At 44.4% G+C, this 22,567-nt stretch overlaps 1 protein-coding gene across 4 annotated transcripts in view; it reads right to left on the bottom strand.

Moving 5' to 3' along the window:
• The window catches only part of GABRR3 (gamma-aminobutyric acid type A receptor subunit rho3), a 107,745-nt gene that overhangs the window by 27,153 nt on the left and 58,025 nt on the right, over nt 1–22,567 (bottom strand). For all 4 annotated transcript variants that reach the window (XM_068270633.1, XM_068270635.1, XM_068270636.1 and 1 more), the window contains exons 3-5: nt 21,497–21,564; nt 13,765–13,988; nt 5,446–5,528 (exon numbers count right to left, since the gene is read on the bottom strand). In XM_068270633.1, the coding sequence (XP_068126734.1) occupies nt 5,446–5,528; nt 13,765–13,988; nt 21,497–21,564 (375 nt within the window). The remainder of the gene's footprint in view (nt 1–5,445; nt 5,529–13,764; nt 13,989–21,496; nt 21,565–22,567) is intronic.

The raw sequence follows: 22,567 nt of genomic DNA, 5'->3' as shown, positions 1-22,567 counted from the left end.
CTTAGTAAAAAGCCATGGAGCAGATGATAAACCAAAGGGTAAAGCAACAAACTGAAAGTGCCTTACCTCTCCCTGTAACACCACTGCGAACCTCAGGAACTGTTGAGATTCTAGATGAATGGGTAAGTGAAGATAGGCATCTTTGAGATCCAATGACGTCAAGTAGCAGGCTTCCTGTAGGAGGTTTACCACTGAACGGATGTTGTCCATCCGGAATTTTCTGTATCTCACTACTTTGTTCAGTCTTTTGAGGTTCAGAATGAATCTGTAACTTCCCTGAGGTTTCTTGATGAGGAATACAGGAGAGTAAAACCCTCGTCTCTCTTGACACCTTGGTACTTTCCTGATGACCCTCTTTTCCAGTAAGGACGACACTTCTAGTTGGAGAGCCTTGGCCTGAGCTGACGCACTTGGAGGGGGGGTGATAAAGAACTGGGATGGTGCTGGGGCTATAAACTCTATCTTGTATCCCTCTAAGATAATGTCCAATAGCCACCTGTTTTTGAAGACTGTGTGCCATTGTTCGTAATAGTGGGCTAGCCTGCCCCCCACTGGAATCCTGGCGTCATTGCTTTGGTTGTTGACCGGAGGAAGCATAGGCAGGGTTATTTCTTGATCGCTGAGTTTTATTAGGGATCCACTTTCTTCTCTGGGAACCCTTAATCGTCTGTTCCGATTTGTCCGTGGCACGAAAGGAACGATTAGGGCGGAAAGTTTTCCTCTTGTACGGAAAATTCTTTTTCCTGTCAGCCGATCTTTCTAATGTCTCCTCCAATTTGGATCCAAATAGCAAGTTTCCTTCACAAGGAATACTACATAATTTCGATTTAGATGATGTGTCTCCCTGCCAGGTCTTCACCCAGATTCCTCTCCTGGCTGAGTTAACCAAGGCGGTGGTCCTCGCTGTGAGTCTCACTGAGTCATCTGCTGCATCAGATAAGTAATTAGTTGCATGCAAAATTTTTGGGAAAAAATTCAATATTTCTTCTCTGGGGATTCCAGAGGCAATCTGGGATTGTACCTCTAACAACCATAACTTTAAAGACCTTGCTACTGCAGTGGAGGCGATTGACGGTTTAAAATTCAAGGATGCTGCCTCCCAGGCCCTTCTTAAGATATTATCCATTTTCTTATCGATTGGGTCTTTTAAACTCCCAAAATCTTCAAATTGAAGATCTGACCTTCTGGAAACTTTCGACAGGGATGGGTCTAACTTAGGTGCTGTCCCCCAACATTTCTGGTCTTCCGGACTATAAGGATATCTCTTATTTAATGCTTTTGGCCAAAAAGCTCTATTATCAGGATTATCCCATTCTTTTTTGATAAGCCCCTTAAGACTACTATGTACAGGTATAAAAGCAATCTGAGGGTCAGAAAGGGTTTCATACATCTGGTCGAGGGGTGATAGAGTTTTCCGTTCAATTGTAATACCCATAGCCTGGTGCATCGCTTCTAACAGCTCTTTCATAAAGTCAGTTGAAAAAGCAAACTTTTGATTCTTAACAGATTTATCTGTCGATTTTTCAGTCTCTGATGGAATATCCTCCAATGAGGAAATTTCCAACTCCCCCTCTGACATGTCTGACTCAGCTGAATCCTCCTCTCTCCTTTTCCTTTTCAAAGTAATATCCTCTACAGGGGCCGGCCCGGATGGACCCAGTCTTTCTGTAATAGGTGGGGGATCTGAAATAGGATCTGATTTAGAGGAAATCTCAGGCGCTTTAATTGTCTGCACCGCAGATGAGATCTTAGATCTTATCCAACCTTTAAGTTCTTTCATCATAGAGGGAGTTTCGTCTCTAACTATCTTCTTTGTACACTCCTGACACAACACCTTAGATGAGGATGATAAGGTATTGCCACAAACAGCACATTTCCTTGACTTATGTGATGATTTTGACTGAGGTAAAGATTTGTCAGGCTTTTCAGGCTTATCTATTTTATCAGCTTTCTCATGTCTTGATCCGGATCTGGATTCAGATCTAGAGTCTGATTTATCCGGTTTAGGCTGAAATACAAACAAAATACCAGCCATTAGCCTGAAGAAACGCCAAACAAACCTCTCTATCAGATATGAAGCAAATAACACATTGCACATACCAGAGAGGGAACGGAGCTTGACTCCACAGAGCCCTGGGAGGAAGATCCAGTGGCAGCCTCCATAGTCACCAACAACCATATGTGACTATAGCCGAGCTTTTAAATAGCTCACCAAATTTCCCCCCCCCCCCTCATACAAGGACTGCCTACCTTGGCGAAAAAACAGCACCCAGAAGCGCTTGTACAGCTGCTGGTTTGCGGAGTCAGCCGCCTTCTCACTCCCTCCCTGCAGCCTCGCTTCAGTGGAGCGCACGCCGATGCCAGGAACTTCCTGCTTCCGGCGCTGGGTCACGTGCGGCGCCGGTCACGTGACTTGGGGGCGGGACTTTCTGAGCCTCCGATCCGCTTCCGCTTCCTCCGCTCAGACCATCCCAGGAAAGGCTGTGCGAGCAGCATGATCCCACGCACTCAAACTAGCGTGCGCAGCCCAGGGGATCATCCAAGCCGCGGCTCCTGCAATCTAGCATGGGTGGCCAGCCCTCCCCGACATCTAGCGTCCTGTGGACAGGAAGACAACTGAGGGGGTAAGAGCATGAGGGGTTTATATATGTTCTGCCTGCCTAACCAATTATGCAAATCTTTTTTATCTAGTTCCTGTCCAGTGTAGTTTGGATGGAGACAAGTCTCAGGGTTGCTGTCCTGAGACGTTCTGGGAAAAATTGTACCATGCATGGCCACCATTAGTTGGATCTACTTGAACAATCACGATTCACCTCCTTACCCAAGAAATAGTACCCTCTCCCCTACCCACTCCATAGGATGGGACATATTCTCATATGCTGATTATGAAAGTTTTCAGATGATGCTATAAATGCGTACATCATTGTGTAGTAAATTGGGTGCTGGATGTAACCAATAGTAGAATATCCATAATCTTACCAATATTCTTCTATCGCACATTTCTCACATTAACCCTCCTCTAGGTATGCCTAACATGAAAAAACCCCCACCAACATCTAACATTACTCCCCATTCACACCTATCACTGCTCCGGCCCCCATCTATGCCTAACCTACTCCCCTAATTACCGTTAATATCCATTGCAGCTATGCTGACTGCCCACTGCTAAATTTTACTACCGTACAAACTACCACCATTAACCTGAGTTTGTCTACATAGTAGTAGGTGGACTCCAGCAGAAATCTTCACTGCTAAATCACACAGCTAACTGTAGTAGCCTCTGAACTCAGGCAGAATTCACTGTCATTATTGTGCCGCTTTTGCTGCTAGCCGGAGTTCAGCTACATTGGCTATCATTCATGAACAGGGTGTCGGTAAAGAGAATTAGTGCGGGAAAACACCGCTGGTGAATTTTTAGACTTCTGGGTGGGCATTCATAAAGATGTATCCATGTGCGGAAGCAGTGCGGAGATTCCCCTAGCTAAGCTGGCGGTAGGCAGGCGGAGACACGGAAGCTGCAGAGTTGATACATTTTTCCGTGTTCCGCTCTGCTGCAGCTGCCTGGGAGGTCTGTGTGTCTCCATTCACTTACATTGGTATCGCCACATCAGAGGGAGCGGTACTTCCCGACCTCACACCACTTGCGGTGATCTTCATGAATGAACATTTTGCTACATTTGTACCGATAATCACCGCACAAGGCGGTAGTGTCATTTTTCCATGCGGAAAGAGGCTTTATGAATGCTGACTTTTCCGAGTAAAGTCAGCTGTTTTAAGCATTTCCGCATGCGGAAATGCTTTATGAATGATAGCCATAGTAGCCAAACTCCAGAGTAAATCACTGCCGTTACCTACAGTGGCTGGAATCCGGCACCCACGTTACCTCCTTAGCCCCACCATAGCTGCAATTTGTACAGCAGCCCCCAAATTATCAGCTGTGCCATGGCGCCTAAATAAACTGTAGCTTTGGTAGGCATTCCACTGTGAGCTCCTCTGATAGTGACATGACTATGTACTCTTTAATATGCTGCAGAAAATGTCCATGATAGCATATATACAAATACTCTGTAATAATATGTCAAGACATTAGATTATGACTATGGTACAGATTAGATTGTTAGCTCCTCTGACGTAGCATGATTATGTACTTTACTTTACACAAACAAAGCTATGTGTAAAAGTTTAGCTATTTAGTAACAACAACATCACCGTATATTGTGAATACTGGATGCAATGTTCTATTTTGTTCTTTATTTGTATTTTTCACCAAATGTTTGATGTTAAGGAAATTCTACTGGTACAATATAATGCATATGTTTTAATTGTCTTCTAACAAGTACCAATAAAAAGTCAAATTTGAAGAAAAAAAGAGTGCTGCAGTAGATGTCAGTGCTATATACATACATAATAATAATATGGTGGGACATTAGGCTATGACTATGGTAGGGATTAGATTGTGAGCTCCTTTGATGACAGTCAGTGACATGACTATGTACTCTGTAAAGTGCTGTGCAGAAGATGTCAGTGCTATATAAATACATAATAATAATAGACTATGACCAGGGCCGAAATTTGTACTCTTTACCGCCCAAGGCCAATGTCACAAGCCGCCCCCCCCCCCCCTTCAGTATAGGTAGCGAGATGACCCTCCCCCTTTCCCTCCAGTATAGGTAGCCAGATGACCCTCCTCCAGAATAGGTAGCCAGATGACCCCTCCCCTCTTTTCTTCTAATATAGGTAGCCTGATGACCCCTCCCCCTCCAGTATAAATAGCCAGATGACTTCCTTAATCCCTCCCTTTCCCAGTCCCGCCCCATTCAGTACAGCTCGCTTCCACACCGCAGCAGCCATCAGTGTCGCTCATTTCTCTGCTTGTCCCCAGTGTAGAAGCATCATCTTCTCCATTTCCAATGCTGCCCAAGTTCGTAGCCGCCGGCCACAGCACCAATGTGCACAGAGAGAAAGGTGGCCGGTGCACAGGTGACTGGCAGCAAGGAGATCAGGCGCTCACCTGATCTCCCTGCATTGCAAGCTTGCAAATGCTGCACCAGTTTAGTCTGCTGCTTTGGTGCCCTTGCTCCTGTGGTGCCCTAGGCCGTGGACTAGGCCTAAATCCGGCCCTGACTATAACCATGGTAGGGATTAGATTGTGAGGGCAGTTACTGACATGAGTATGTACCCTGTAAAACGTTGTGGGAAATGACAATGGACCGCAGAAGCTGCATTTGATTGGTCCATTTTCAAGCTTACATTTGCATAGAATCAGCTTTTAATTGACCTGATTTAAAGGTATATCTTACAAATGTTATTCCAAACTTGATTCAATTACACATTATGGAGTTCTTCTTTACAGAGAATAGGTTTTCTTTTGAGATGTCTTTTAGCCCTACACAGATCCATTTTTGTTGAAATGAAGCAGCACATATAATGTACAAACCTACTTACAACTTTCCAGTTCCAAGGAGCAGTTCTGCGTGTCCAGAGGAAATCTGCTGAAATCCATGAAGCACATAGAAGAGACTGTTATCCTGAATAAATAAAAGGAGCTATATAAATATATACCGTAATACCAAAAACTCAGTAATAAATAAGGCAACAGACAAACAGGATAAAATATAATTTACAGGCAGATGTCATGATGACCCCAATCCACAGTTAGTGATAAGAGAACTCATGGAGAAGCATGTGATTCGTTTGATCAGCTTATAGATTTGCAAAGCTCTGATTAGTTGTGATCACATCCTTGTTTTAACACATAATCATGAGACTTACATACCTATCACCTGACCAAACTGATCACATGATTCTCCTTGAGTTCTCCTAGACACGTCCTATCCACACCAAAGCCTTACCGGCACAGATAAATTTATCCATTGATCCCTACATGCTGCCAGGGCCAGTTTAAGCAACAATGGGGCCCCAGTGTGGGGGGGGGGGGGGTGGCCAACAGATAATCCGGAACAAATCGGCATTAAGGGACCTTTTTTGCAGCTTGTATAGTCAGGGTGTAAAGCCCCAATCAGTCGGAGCTCCACATTCTGGCTATCCCAGCCTGCATGGGGGACAAGGGGTTAAAAAGTTTAAGGAGGGGGACCCCACATCATTTAAAAAAAAAATTCCCATACTCTAAACATACAAAAATTTTGGGGGGAAAATAGGAAAAATGCCAGGGATCTTCATACAGCCATATTGCGGCTGTATAGCGATCCCTGGGCAAAGTGCTGCGGCTGCGTATAGACCCCCTGGAAACCTCGTCAGGAAATGTATTGCTCTTTCTTTTGATACATGTAAAATTACACTACCGTTAGGTTTGCTACTAAAAGTGACATTTACCGCATTTAAAAGTATACTTTTTCCTTCAAAACTTTAAAATCGATTTTCTCAAAAACTATAAGGTCTTTTTGAAAAATAGTTTTTCCTCTTATTCCTAATGATCCCATTACCATATCCTGCAAATTTAGGGTTTCTAGCAGTTAAGGTGGATTTGCTATTAACCGTTAAAGTCGGCAGGTTTTTAAATGTGTATTTTTTTTTCCTTTGAAAGTTTAAAATCGATTTTCTCAAAAACTATAAGGTCTTTTTAAAAAAAAATGTATTTTCCTCTTGTAGCCACTGGGGGCCAGTAGAGGCTCTGGGGCCCTGGGGCAATGTGTCTGTACAGCGCTTTTTCCCCAGGATGTCACCCTAGGGAACAATCAACGATCATTGCTGGACTGCGCTCTCCACCTCCTAGAAAATGACACAAAACCGCTTCACATAGCGTGACTCTGTATAATCGACATATACACACTGCACCCGTGTCTCAGTGAATAAAGTGCTCCACACGTGCTCACACGCCTTTAAACAAGATTGCGCTCACCAACTCGTAGCCACCTCAAACATCAGGTGGGTCTAGCGCTCAAAGTAATATCCTCAGGCACTTGATACTGTTCTTCACCTTTTTCTTTAATATTAAAATTTCCTCCATATAAAAACATAAAAGCACAATAGTGTAATATTGCAAAACACTTGAAAGCCTCCCGCGCACTGAATGCGCACTTACGTGATCTCCACTTGTGTCTTAGCGCATCACATAAGGTGTAACAGCGAGGTCTGCCCCAGGTCTGGTGGATAAGCGGCGTCCCGTCTCCCCGACCCTCTCCGCGGCGTTCCTCCCGCTACTCCGTGCGTTTCCTAAACTGTTCAGCTGTTCCGGTAGCTACCTCAGGTGACTCTCAGCAGACGCGCTGGACGTGGCTCCGCCCTACGCGTTTCGACCAATCGGTCTCATCAGGGGCTGACGTCACCAGCGCGTCAAGCCTCTTTTATACTGCGTCTAGCTTTTCTAATTGAACAAACCTCCTCCTTTTCTTACCGATTGGGCAGACCTCCCAATAGGCTTCTTTAAAATGGAGTTTCCTTTCCTATATATATTTCATGTATGCATCTTCCCCATATATTGAAAAGATGCATATTTATTGGGCAGACATCGCTGTTTTACATCAAAATAAACACAGTAAAACTTTTAAAACAATTTTAACAATTCTAACATATTCATCCCTTCTCTTGCTTCCCGCTGCCATCTAGTGGTTCAATACAGTACTGGTTGATTTCTATTCCTTTCCTTCAGCATAGTATTACCCCATTAAAATCCCAATATGTAATTATTCTATTATTGCCACCTGTATAATTCAGTGCAGTGAACTCTTCCCCAGTTCTCCCTACGCAAACTCTCCCCTTTCATAATTATTATAGTTATTTCAAGCATCACACATTTATTAAATGTCATTATTGATATAACAATTCAGATCAAACTCTATGTTAAGTCCATGCGGCTGCATGGCTCTTAAATTGTAGATCCACTTTCCTTCTGCCTTTGAGATTTCTCTAACCATGCTGGATCCTCTCCACTTTTTCACATATTTTTCTACACCCATAAACTTCAATAAAGTTGGATTGGAACCATGTGCTAGCCTGAAGTGATTGGACACACTATGTGATTGGAGTCCCTTAGATATATTATAAATATGTTGTCCAATGCGCTTATGTAGGGCCCTTGTGGTTCTACCCACATACTCCATACCACATGGACACCATAGTACATACACCACTCCTACGCTATTACATGTTATACATTGTTTGATTTTCCAAACACTTCCTGTGTTTCTGGAGGTTAATTCCTGACCCCTGATTGGTTTTGCTTCCCTGCAGCCCCTACAGCCCCGGCATGGAAAGAAACCAGTTTGTCCCAATAAATTTCCCATAGGTACATTGGGGGGTTCTATATAGCTGGTTACTAATCTAGACCTCAAATTTGGTGCTCTCCTGTAAATAAAGCTGGGTTTTGTGGGGATAGCTTTTTTTAAAATATTATCTAATTGTAATATGTTCCAATGTTTTTTCATGATGTTTTCCACATCTCGATATTGATTGTTAAAATCCAATAGAATGTCAAACTCCCCCTTCCTTTTTTGGGGGCCCCTCTTGTCCACTAATAGGTCATCTCTGTTCATTGTTGCCACCTTGTTCACCTCTAGTTCCAATTCTCTCTTATTATATCCCTTGTCATGAAATCTCTGTATCAATACATCACTTTGTTTCCTAAACTCCTCTACTTGGGTGCAATTGCGCCGAATCCTCATAAATTGCCCTTTTGGTATGTTGTTGAGCCATTGTTTATGGTGGCAACTGTCTTTTGGAATGTATCCGTTCTTATCTGTTGTCTTAAAGAATGTGTTAGTGCATAGGGTTCCATTTTGGATTCTAATATTTAGATCCAAGAATTCTATATTTTTCGCATCTATTCTCACAGTTATATTTATCTCTGGCCAGTGCTTATTCATATCATTACAGAATGTATCCAGTAATTCCCTGGGGCCTCTCCATACAAAAAATAGGTCATCTATGAACCGATTCCATATAACTATGTTTTCCCCTCCGGTTTTTTGTAGGACCTCCTGTTCCCATTGTCCCATGTATAGGTTAGCTACGCTAGGGGCGAACTTGGCACCCATAGCACAACCTGTGCGTTGCAGATAATATTCACCTTGGTACCAGAAGTAATTATGTGATAAGGACAATTTAAGAGCCATGCAGCCGCATGGACTTAACATAGAGTTTGATCTGAATTGTTATATCAATAATGACATTTAATAAATGTGTGATGCTTGAAATAACTATAATAATTATGAAAGGGGAGAGTTTGCGTAGGGAGAACTGGGGAAGAGTTCACTGCACTGAATTATACAGGTGGCAATAATAGAATAATTACATATTGGGATTTTAATGGGGTAATACTATGCTGAAGGAAAGGAATAGAAATCAACCAGTACTGTATTGAACCACTAGATGGCAGCGGGAAGCAAGAGAAGGGATGAATATGTTAGAATTGTTAAAATTGTTTTAAAAGTTTTACTGTGTTTATTTTGATGTAAAACAGCGATGTCTGCCCAATAAATATGCATCTTTTCAATATATGGGGAAGATGCATACATGAAATATATATAGGAAAGGAAACTCCATTTTAAAGAAGCCTATTGGGAGGTCTGCCCAATCGGTAAGAAAAGGAGGAGGTTTGTTCAATTAGAAAAGCTAGACGCAGTATAAAAGAGGCTTGACGCGCTGGTGACGTCAGCCCCTGATGAGACCGATTGGTCGAAACGCGTAGGGCGGAGCCACGTCCAGCGCGTCTGCTGAGAGTCACCTGAGGTAGCTACCGGAACAGCTGAACAGTTTAGGAAACGCACGGAGTAGCGGGAGGAACGCCGCGGAGAGGGTCGGGGAGACGGGACGCCGCTTATCCACCAGACCTGGGGCAGACCTCGCTGTTACACCTTATGTGATGCGCTAAGACACAAGTGGAGATCACGTAAGTGCGCATTCAGTGCGCGGGAGGCTTTCAAGTGTTTTGCAATATTACACTATTGTGCTTTTATGTTTTTATATGGAGGAAATTTTAATATTAAAGAAAAAGGTGAAGAACAGTATCAAGTGCCTGAGGATATTACTTTGAGCGCTAGACCCACCTGATGTTTGAGGTGGCTACGAGTTGGTGAGCGCAATCTTGTTTAAAGGCGTGTGAGCACGTGTGGAGCACTTTATTCACTGAGACACGGGTGCAGTGTGTATATGTCGATTATACAGAGTCACGCTATGTGAAGCGGTTTTGTGTCATTTTCTAGGAGGTGGAGAGCGCAGTCCAGCAGCGATTATATATTACCTTAACTGGAAAAGTGTGACAGCGATCCCACGGTGTGTTGTAAGGACTTCCTTGTGAGGTGGACACTGGTTCTCTGGTACAGCGCAGCCTTTTGTTTGAATATTAATCAACGATCATTGAGGACAACATTGACTGAGCATGTGTGCAAGCCTTAAAGCATACCTCCCAACTTTTTGAGATAAGAAAGAGGAACACTCAAACCACACCCCTATTCACGCCCCCAGCACAGCCCAGTCATGCATACAATAAAGATTTCATAAGAAAAATGTGTTGTTTCATAATTCAAACCACACTGGTCCTTTCTATGTTTATTCATTTCCTTCATATTAACATTAGAAAATAAGAAATATATCAATTTAATTGATGGAAATAAAGCCCCAGGACTTTACGCCGATCAGCGTTAGGCGTTCCTGGGGCTGCCGCCGTGGCCACGCCCGTCGGCGTGACAGGTTCGGCAAGCAGTTAAAGTAAACCTGTAACTTTTATAAAGGAAAAAAAACGGATACTTACGTTGGGAGTAGGCAGCCTCTGGATCCTAAAGAGGCTTTCATGTCCACGTACATCAGCCAGTCCAGTGCTGGGACCCCCAAAGAGTGGCCTCTCTGTGTCTACGCACTAGCACCGTCGTCCCGCTCGGGCTGTATCAGAAATAGCCAAGCGTAAACGGGACCATGATACTGTGCAGTTGTGGGGACCTGATCTGGCCCAAACTTTTCCAAAGTAAGCAAGCAGAATGGTGCTAGTGCGCCTGTGCGAGCTGTGGACAGGCTTTTTTGAGGGGGTACTGATGATCTATTTGAGAAAAGTTTAAGGTTTCTCATGGGAAAGGGGATATCAGCTATTGGGATTAAGTTTAATCCTGGGTAACAGTTCCACTTTAAAGAGAACCTGAGGAAGTTCCATGGGGTGCAGATGGGACACAGAGGCATGTTCTCTTCCTCATGACACCCCCCCCCCACCGCAGCGCTATGGCCCCCCGAAATTAGCAACAATATTTGCCGCTATCTCAGAGGGTAAATAGAGGAGAAGGATTCCCTGTTCAAAACGCCCGCCGGGGGCACTCCTGCCTCTCCCCAGCCTCCCCGCATGCTGGGAGAGAGAATCACGAAAGTGAAAGTGGGGCAGTGCGGCCCACGAGAGCGGCGGTTTTGGCGGCTACCTGATCCACCCAGATCGCCAACCACCACCACCCTGCCCTGGATCAGGTAACATATTTCTTTTTATTTTATGCGCCCACCTCAGGCTCACTTTAGGCCTCTTTCACAGTGTGACGTTAAAGTCGCATGATAGAAAATGTTATAACGCAGACTAACGCACAGCAATACTAAGTCTGTGCGACATTCACAGTGTACACGTTACGTTTGTGTGTAACGTGCAGTGTTATTAGAAAGTGCTGCATGCTGTGCATTTAGCAATGAATCTGCTGCGTTGTGTTTGTTGCACATGCTCAGTATTGTATTTTTTTTATACATATGTAATGCATGCTCCGTTTTCGTTCCATCACTGTGCGACAAAAACAGCGCACCAAATGCAGGGCTAAAGAATGCACAATAACGTCCAAGTTATACTGCACAATGCGTTGCGTTAGGTGCACGCTGTGCGACCTTAACGTTGCATCAAACGCAATGTCCTGATGGGAAAGTAGCCTAAAAGAAACTCTGAAGTTAAAAATCTTCGTTTTATTACAAAATCCTGTTTAACATATTAGCCCTACCTAAACCGCTGCATCCCCGCCTCTCTAATCTATCTAAATACCCCCAAACTCTCCTGGGGGGGCAGCGCTTCCGTGAGAGGCAGAGCTATGAGCCGCAGCTCTGCCTCTCAGCGTGTCTGTCAGCCCGGATTGCCGACTCTCCCTGCCCCTCTCAGTCTTCCTTCACTGAGAGGGGCGGGGGAGAGGCGGAGATGCGCCGCTGATAGACGGGAATGGAGGCAGAGCTGCGGCTCATAGCTCTGCCTCCAACAGCAGCAAAATCCACAACCAAGAAAGTCATGGATTTTGCGGGGGAGAGGGAGGGGGGAGTTAGGGGGGATTTAGATAGATTACAGCCGCAGGGATGTGGCGGTTTAGGTAGGGCTAACATGTTAAACAGGATTTTGTAATAAAAAAAGGATTTTTAAGAAACTTCCGAGTCTCTTTAAGCAAGTGTTGCAACAGGATGATGACATCACCAAACATGTTCCATGCCAGCCAGGAGAGAAATGCAGATGTTCTCTGCCTGTCATATATGAGGCGGAGGCTACTCCTGTTTATAGAAATGTAATGGCAGGACTGAGAGTTGGACAGCTGCTGCATTTTTCTATAAGAATATATCAGTAAATATAATTAGCAGTCTTTGTGGGGGCTCCCCAGCAGGAGATTATATAGGATTTAATTAGCAGGGATAGATAGATAGATAGATAGATAGTCTGGTTTAAGTGGCCCCAGTATAGGTAGCTTGATATAGGTGCCCCCAGTATAGGTAGAGGTAGCCTGGTATAAGTGCCCACAGTATAGGTAGCCAGGTATAGGTATCCCCAGTATAGGTAGCCAGGTATTGGTGCCCCCAGTATAGGTAGCCAGGTATTGGTGCCCCCAGTATAGGTAGCCAGGTATTGGTGCCCCCAGTATAGGTAGCCAGGTATTGGTGCCCCAGTATAGGTAGCCAGGTATTGGTGCCCCCAGTATAGGTAGCCAGGTATTGGTGCCCCCAGTATAGGTAGCCAGGTATTGGTGCCCCAGTATAGGTAGCCAGGTATTGGTGCCCCAGTATAGGTAGCCAGGTATTGGTGCCCCCAGTATAGGTAGCCAGGTATTGGTGCCCCCAGTATAGGTAGCCAGGTATTGGTGCCCCCAGTATAGGTAGCCAGATGGGGGGACGGGCGCATGCAGAGCAAGAGTGCTGGGTTACGATTCTGCTTGGAGTGAGTCGCAACTAACAGCCTGCCCGGCGCCTGCCGATAGAAATCTCACCTCTCTTCGGTATTCTCTCTCCTAGTCGTTCTCTGGCTCGTTCTCCTCCTCTAAACTCTTTCCCGCCAGTTTCAGGCATTTATAAAAGCAGAGAGACATCAGGTCAGCGTGCGCACATCTGACGCTGACATCTCTCTCAGTACTATTACTGTGGAAGCCAGCAGGGGAGGAGGAAAGAGGGGAGGAGCCGAGGAGACTTGCAGGGTGCTATCACTAACTTTGGGGGGTGCTAGAGCCCCCCCAAACACCCCCTGGCATTGCCCCCGCTGAGGTAGTAAGGCTACCTAGATTGAATCCTTACTAACAGTTCCGCAAACAGTCACCCACTGCAGTGTCACTTTAGCGCAAAACTTTACAAATACCCAAAGCAATTCTTCTTCCAAAGACAGAAAATCAGCCCTTGATCATTTTAACGGTCCCAGGTCTCCCACAGAGGACATTGTATTTGCATGTATGTGCTCAGAATATATGGGCCCGAGAAGCGGCCTCATAGAAGCAACCTATGGAGTCAGCAGGCCTGTAAATTGGAAAACCATACTTGCAAATCATTTCCATAATGAAAAATGTTAATCAGTCAGTGGGTGCGGAGGGAGACAATCTGCAACCTTCTTACCTGAGGCTGAAGAGAACGTTCCCATCTGGATAGACACGCAGCATGATGTTCTCCATGGTGGTGTCATGGATGAAGGATCGCTTGGAGTGGACAAAGAATACATCTGGCACCCAAATCTTTTTGATGAGTCTTCCGTCAAACGTCATGCTTCTGTTGTTGGTGCTCTGGAAGGAAAGTCTCTCGTCTTTCCAATAATGTCTGAGGTATAAGGTCATGGTGAAGTCCTGCGGAGACCAGCAGAAGAACACAACATCGTATAAATACTTCACATAGACACACGTGTGCTGCATATTTTTGGATTTACTGTAATATTATTCAGTACTTTTGTCAACAAGGCTGATTCTGGACATTTTTGAGCCTTAGGAATAGGGATGATCATTCAGATTCTGCAGAATTGAAATCTCCACATTTCTGAACGGAAATTGACATTTCCAATCAGAAAACAGAAATCGTAATTCCATGGAAATCAGATTTACTGCAACTCGGTGATTTTAGCCCAGTCACAGAACTCGGAAGCATTGGACCAATCAGAGAAGGCAGAATTTTTCAGCAAAAATCGGATCACTGCAGTAATTTTAGATCAATTACAAGACTGATTTTCTGTTTTTCCGATTTTCTTTTTTTTTTTTTATGTTACTTTTATTTTTATCATTCTCTAAAGCTAAAAAAGTACTAATAAAATACTCCTAAAAAATTAGAAAATGGAAAATCAGAAATTGGGATTGGCGGAAATCGGAATTGACTCGGAATCGGAAATAAACCTTTTTCGACCGCCCCTACTTAGGAAAATCCAGTTCACGTCAGTGTCACCCTCCTTCCCATTGCTGCTAAAGGTAGATATAGACTCATCACATTCTGACTAACAAACAATAAAGAGAATGTTCTATGTTTTTTGAATCAAAAATTATTAAGCCGATTGAGAAGATATCCAAACCCCCCTCCCTTTCCTTCCTGAGTGCCCAAGCAAAATTATCACGGGCTCTTTGCACAATCTCCCCCCCCCCCCCCCCTTTCCTGCATACATAGATAGTGGCCATTCAAACTTCATCGTTCCCATTTTGCCTTCCTCTCCCCACAGGGCAGTGCAATATAAACTTCCCTCTTCCCACTCTATGCTGCGTACACTGCTCCAGATCACATGACATGCATTGGGAGCCGCTGTATGCAGCATAGATCGAGCGGCTGCTTGGAGGAAGTGCAGACCTGTCGAAGCTCTGGAATATGTAAATATTACACTGCTCTTTGCGCTAGCCCCAGTACCCCCACAGCCCTTGAGGGCTTTGGGGATGATGTTTACATCAGGGACCCCACACGATGGCAGTAGAGATGTCGCAAACATAGATTTTTCTTTTCGCGAACTCGAACTTCCGGAAAATGTTCGCGAACAGGCAAACTGCCATAGACTTCAATGGACAGGCGAATTTTAAAACCTACAAAGACTGTTTCTGGCCACATAAGTGATGGAAAACTTGTTTCAGGGGTCTAACACCTGGACAGGGGCATGCCAGAGGGGAATCCATGACAAAAGTCTAACCAAAAATTACGGAGAGTCAGGTTTTATGCCTGAAGGGCAGAAATCACATTATGCACACCTCTGAGTGTCAGTGGGCTGTGGCGTCACACAGAAAAAAAACACAGGAGACTGACGTGCTAGCCCTCAAAACGGCCGTTTGCTTTCACAGCTAGTGAGGAACAAGGACACAGGCCTAGCTAATGCTTTCCCTACCTATCTGTAGCAAGTCTGACCCTGCTCTCACTAACAGTCAGCAGCCAGCAGAGAATTAATGTAATATGGCCACCTCAACTGCATTTTGATAGGGTTGGCGGGGGTCCAGCAAGGGGTGCTAGCTGATTGGCTGCCATGTGCCTGCTGACTGTGGGGTCAACATTTAGCTCAATGATAATGTGTAGGGGGCAAATCAAACACGCCAAATGTTCGCTGTTCACCGCGAATGCGAACAGCCATCTCTAGTTGGCGGTGATATTGAGTAGATTTCATCCAAACTGTCGATCAAATACTTGTTTTGATCACTCAGATTTGCAACAGAAGATCAATCTACAGCCAATCGAAAGCTGATGAAATGACAGCCAATTCCTGTGCTAGTGACAAATGTTTCCATCTGGCTCGATAAACTTTTCATCGATCAAAGATCTAAAAAGGCATTTGATTCACCCTCAAATCTATTCAAGAATTTAATCTAAAGGTCAATTGAATATAAAAATCAGTCATTAGAAATTGGCAATAATAATCTGATTTATATGTTGTTGATTTTAAAAGAGCTTTTAGGGACCATTCACACTTAGAAACGCAAAGCGTTTTTGCCGGCGTTTTGCAAGAGCGATTTTTCCACGATTTCATGTGGAAAAATCACTGGACAGTGCACTGATTTCTCCGTGATCGCTTCTATAGCACTGAAAAGCAATTGCCGGGAAATCGCCTGAAAATGGTGCAGGCTACGTGTTTGCGTTTCACAATTTTGGGAGATTTGCGGCAATTAGCGCAAATCGCCCAAGTAAGAACAGGCCCATAGGGTTTTATTACACTAGCACTTTCAAAAGCGCTAGCGTTTGAGCGTTTTGCCGAAATCGACGGCAAAATGCTCAAGTGTGAATCGGCCCTGAAGCTAAGTACACACATGAGATAAAAGTCTTTGGAATAAGAAAGATCACAGACCAATTTTACCACCTTCCATGTAGTATGAGAGCCATTCTCTACACAGTCTATTGTATTAAGCTGAGTATCTGATGGGTGTATTTATCTTAAAGTGCACCTAAACTGAGAGGGATATGGATGTTTCATTTTAAACAATACCAGTTGTCTGGCAGTCCTGCTGATCTCTTTGGCTACAGTAGTGGCTGAATCACACACCTGAAACAAGCATGCTGCTAATCCAGTCTGACTTCAGTCAGAGTACCTGATCTGCATGCTTGTTCAGGGGCTGTGGCTGAAAGTATTAGAGACACAGAATCAGCAGGAGAGTCAGGCAACTGGTATTATTTTAAAAGGAATAATCCATATCCTTCTCAGTTTAAGTTCCCTTTAATAGATTAGACTATGTAGGTATGGCTCTCATATTACAGGGAAGGTGGTAAAATTGGCCGGTGAGCTTTCATTTTACAAACACTTTTATCTCATGTGTGTACTTACCCTTATGCTGGGCATATACGGCTCAATTCTGAGTCATTTAGATGGCTCGATAGATCATTTCTGACACGTCCGATCTCCCGCCCGATCGTTTCACCGCTCGATTCTGCAATGAGGACAATGGAAAAAGATAAGCAAAACAAGCGGAATATAAGAGAATCGCCTGCAGAATCTAGGGGGGAATCTTTCGAGTGGAAGAATCGAGTGGCACTGGCAAAATCGAGTCGTGTATGTCTAGCATTACTCTCTTCCACTGCTCCTTAATTTCTTAATCTGCAGCGAAATAATGAAAATGATTTAGATTTGTTGCAGCAGGTAATAGATTTTTTTGCAGAAACTATAAATAAATAAAGCTGTTCAATTACAAAAAAAAAAGAATGCTACAACCACTCAGCCTCCATAAAACAAGATTAAATAGGTTTGCCACCTCATGCCTTTAGGCTGCTTTCACAGTGAGACATTACAGGCGCACGTTAGAGCAGCCTGTAACTCTCCCCAACGCACAGCAAAGAAAAATCAATGGGCTGTTCACAGTGCCCATGTTGCGTTACATTGTAACACAGCACGTTTAAAGAAAGTGCTGCATGCTGTACGTTATAGTAGTGGCTTTAGCCGCGTTAGGCTGTGTGCACATGCTCAGTGATGTGTGATTTTTTTTAAGTTTGGGGCAGGAGAGGAGGCTGGGAGAGTCCGCTATTGCGGCCAGCCACATGGCTAATTAATATGCACTGCACTGCAGTGTTTACTTCCTGGAGCGGCCGCTGATTGGCTGGCGGGACCACGTGATGCGGAGTGTTCCGCTCACGTGGTCTCCGCCGCCGCATGCGTCAAAAAGTACGCATCAAGAGCCGCTTAATGCGGCTCTATAGAACGTCCAACTTCAAAGCTCACATGCGTTGCGTTAGGGGCACGTTATGCAACCTTAACGTCGCATCTAACGCAACGTCCATGTGTGAAAGAGGCCTTGAAGGAGTTATCAGGGATATTTGAACAAAATAAGTGCTACTTATCCGGGGCTTCATCCAGCCCCAAGCTCCCAGCATGTCCCTCGCCGCAGCTCTCCCCGCAGCCGTTCACCTCCTCTCCCTCCCGGTCCACGGTGATGACGTCAGGCCGACCTCCAGGTCGGCCTGTACTACGCACACGCGAGTGGTGCTGTCAATCATCGCCATGTAGACCGGAGCGTACAGCGCAGGAGCAGAACTACTGCACATGCGCAGTACGCTCCAGTCCCCGTGGCGATGATTGACAGCGCCGCTCGCGCATGTGCAGTACAGGAAGACCTGGAGGTCGGCCTGACGTCATCGCCGGGGACCGGGAGGGAGAGGAGGTGAACGGCTGCGGGGAGAGCTGCGGCGAGGGACATGCTGGGAGCTTGGGGCTGGACAAAGCCCCGGGTAAGTAGCACTTATTTTGTTCAAATATCCCTGATAACTCCTTTAAATAACAGCACATATGAATTATACTGTACATGCTTTGTGGCTCGTTAGATGCAGTTTAGGCACTGATTATGTGTGAGTAGCCCCAGAACCTGTATAATTCATATGTGCCGGTATTCACAAGATGAGGTGGCAACCCTAAAGCTGGCCACTAACGGTCCAATTTCTAGCGAAAAATCGTTCGAACGTTTACAACCAATCCAATCAGAATTTCTGATCGCTCGAACGATTTTTCGCTAGAAATTGGACAGTTAGTGGCCAGCTTAAGATTAAACAGTTCTGCTTTGCTGAATGTGATGCTAGGAATCCAAATTTTAGAATAAGGGCCCGTTTCCACTTGCGCGTTTTTTGTGTCGAATTTGCAGAGTTTCCCCGCAGGCAAATCGCGTGGGGAAACTCTGCCATAGGGATCAATAGGGCCACTGGCCGAATCGCTTGCGCTAGCGAATCGGCCGGCATCTCTGTTCCGAAATGGTGCGGGAGGCTGCGAATCCCATAGCCGTGCGAATCTGTCTTTTACACCCCCTGCAAGAAAACAAATACTCAAAATAATTTTGACAGTGCCTTTTCATCCTACTTTTGGTTCTTTTTCCATTGCAAAGTGCTAAAAAGTTAATTGAAATTGAAGATAAAAAAATTATCTCCTGGGAGAAAACTCAGGAGAAAAAGTGAATTGCATACGGCCCCATGGTGTGTTATGTCAATCGTGGGTAGCTATTTCTGTGTGTTAATAAACAACTTGGTTGAAAAGGTGATATGCTGTATTCTATGACTTTTATGCTCTGTATTTTCTGCACAGTTCCATCCCATCCAAACCACTGTCTGACCAACAGCTGTTTAAAGTGGACCTGAACTCTTGCACAGGACAGAAGGAAAACATAGATAAATGCACCCTGTATGGATTTAGAGAGCTTAGCCTGTCTAACTCACCCTCATCTGTGACTGTGACTAATCACCATGCAATTTGATCTCTCAGCTGTGCCAGCTGGCAGGCTCCGCAGAGCAGCTAATTTGTAACGAAAGGATGTTAACCCTATGCCTGCTTCCACAAAAGCAGGAAGTAGGCACACTGCAGATTTACTGCAGGATTTGTATCAGCTGTAACAAAGAATTGTTTTTTCTTTAAAGCTTATTATGCTGTTGGTTATATTTGAGAGCAGATTTGAAGTTCTGAGTTCACGTTAACTTTAAATAATTTCTGAAATCAAACCTGACCTGAAAAGTAATGACCGTTTGCACTTTTCATCACTAGACCCTTATCAGCCCTGTTGCCTTAGCCAGATAAGATGATTTTGCCTTCTATTTAATTTTCAGGACATCGTGCTAAATGCGACTTTCAGTTTGCCTCATTTGTGAAGGTAGCAGCACTAGTTTTTTTTTTACACTTGCTCTACAGGAAAACAGAACAGTATGTCAGACAATTTCTTTGCACAGCTATTACTATAAGTACCTATATTCAGGCCGGATTTATACTCTTTGTGCCCCTAGGCCAAGTATGTTCCGCTTTCTTGTGCCGCAGTTCCCCTCCCATGCCATGCGCATCCCCCTCTTCCATGTGTATCTTTGTACAGCAGCCCCTCTCTTTCATTGAGTCTCTCTCTGTTTCCTTTTTCATGTATTTATCCCCATTTTGACCCTCTTTCATATGTAGCAACCCCTCTTTCATGTCCAGGTGCCCCTTGGGCTGCAGCCGCCCAAGGCCCAGGCCTCTGTGGCACGCAAGAATGACCACCTTAGTCTTGTTTTGTAAAATGTTTAAGTACGCACCTTATGATACCCATACACAGTACAATAAAAACATTTGATTTTCCCATTTTTTCGACCAAAATGAATCAAATTGAATGAAAGTTGAAAAGAATTGATTAAGAAAAAGTAACAATTATCCCATTTTTTTCAACATAAATGTAATCGGAGAAGTTGGAAAAAATCTTTATATTCGATCTAACGGAATAATTAAACAAAATTATCTAATCTAAAAAAATTGCACCATGTATGGGCACCTTTAGGGAGCCTGAGAGAGCCCAAGGTAAACCTTATGAAATAAATGAGATACTTACATAAGAGGGAAGAAGCTTCCCAGGTCCTCCTGGCTCCCACCCTTACAGCCCAGGACACTCTTAAAGATCGAGTCCAAGCAGTTCGGGCTTACTGCAAAGGCGTGGCCATACTCGCGCAGGTGCAGTATGGCCAAGAGGAGCACGGCCATTTAACATATCTGACAAGCTCTTCTCAGATATGTTCCGGGGGCTCGTGAGGCAATGGTGGGGGCCAGGAGGACTTGGGAAGTAGAGGCCTGCATCAGGTCAGATACCCACGGGCTACCTGTAATGCGGGTGGGATTCGGGTACCTGCTTTTCATTTTAATCAGGTCAGTTGCGGGAGCGGGTAGCGGGTGCAGGTACCAGATTCTCCAGAAAGCGGGTCAGGTGCGGGTAGCAGGGCTGCGGGTCTGAAAAATTAGACCCCCGCAGGCCTCTAATGGTAAACCTCTGGAGTAGTAATGCACCTTACTTGGTGACATGAGTAGTTCCGAAGAGATGTTCTACCAAGAAGCTTTACCGAGGGACAACACTGGAATGATAATCTGGGTGGAGGAACAGGAAGGCTCTATAGTATCCTGAGCCTTTCCTCTACTCAGGTAAGTATCAAACATGAGTGAGATTTTTCACTTCAGATTTGCTTGAATTTGTTTGAAAAACAACCATTTATTTCCAGGTGACATAATGTACAACCAAAATAAGCCGGTGTGCTAACATTGGAGGGGAGGGAGTAATGCTTTCCATGTACAATGCAATATTTTAAATCTAGTCCAGATGAATAAAACTTTCGAAATTAACAAAGTAAAAAAAAAAAGGTTGGAAAGTTCAAAAGGTCATTACTTCTGTTTGTTTTTCAGCCCAGCGAGGCAGATTTGTCAAGGCTGCTGTTTAAAATTCAGTATTAAAATGAAGCCCTTAAACTGAAAATAAAAATACAAGACTGAGTTCTATGTTCTCATGAGAGTTCTCAACCCTCTATTTTTTTTTTTTTTTTTGCTTTAATTAACAACTAACATGCTGCAGAACTCTGTTAGTACATTGTAGTGAAGACATCTCTTATTCTTTCTGTGTTAACTTTTATATTTAGGGTAAAAAAGTTAATAACTTACCATATCAACTTCTGAAATGCTGTCTATGCTTTCTATCTGTACGTCAATGCCAACAGGAATGGCCGAACCTTCAAGAAAACATACAGTTGCATAAACAACAATGGTAGTGCGTATACTGCATTTATTTTATTACAAGGACAAAGGCATATGTAGAAATTGTGAGGCTGACTAGGTAAAGAACCTCCCAGAGCCCCGTTGCCACCGACTTGTGGGGTAGACTCGCCCCCTGCTGAAAAAAAAACGCAGTACAGAAAACACCATGGAGATTGATGGCGCAGAGTGGTCTGTACATGCAGATAGGCTACCAGTATAGCAAGTTAGAACTCTTTACTGAAGAAAAGGTGCACAGATATATCATACGCCACCATCAAGTAATGATACTTACTTAGAACAGAGAGGAACACAGAATGAATACAGGAAATCACAATACCATAGAGATCATTGCAACTCATTACAAAACAGTGACATCTTGTGGTTGCTATGGTTGTTAAATCCAACAGAGTTTTTTCGGTGGGGGGCTGGTTGATGCAACGGAAGCCAGTGGCCATGTGGCTCTAGGAGGTTTTCGGGAGGAACAGACCAGGCAGGTAATTATAGTTTTTATATGACAAGACAGTCAGACCATACAAGGAAAGTGTAATTTCAGACTGAATAGACTCTTTCAATTTTTAACAAGCCCCCCCTAAGTTCAAAAGAAGTGGGTACACTGACACAAGTAAATATAACAACACCCGATCCCTGCAATGATCTGCATAGCAGTCACTGGAGGGTACCGGGGGAGTTGTTTGTAAGAGGAGAGACGTGTAAGGGGGGGAGGCGGGGTGTTTGGTGCATCTAATTTTTATGATAGTTTTGGTATACAAGTTATAGCTGCGGCCTTTTCATACTGGTGCCGGTGCGTTGGCCTGTTTTATCCTCAGGCCAATGCTACGCCAATGAAAGTCAATAGGGCCTTTCATACCTGTGCAATGGGATGCGGCTCGGCAACAGTGACGTTTTTGATGCTTGGCCACTGCGTGTGCATTACGGCATCTTGCACAATGACGAGCATCGAGCCGGAAGTCATGCCTA

This window comes from Hyperolius riggenbachi, chromosome 2 (genome assembly GCF_040937935.1).
Source record: "Hyperolius riggenbachi isolate aHypRig1 chromosome 2, aHypRig1.pri, whole genome shotgun sequence".
Lineage (NCBI taxonomy): Eukaryota > Metazoa > Chordata > Amphibia > Anura > Hyperoliidae > Hyperolius > Hyperolius riggenbachi.
This window is presented reverse-complemented; position numbering and strand designations above follow the sequence as displayed.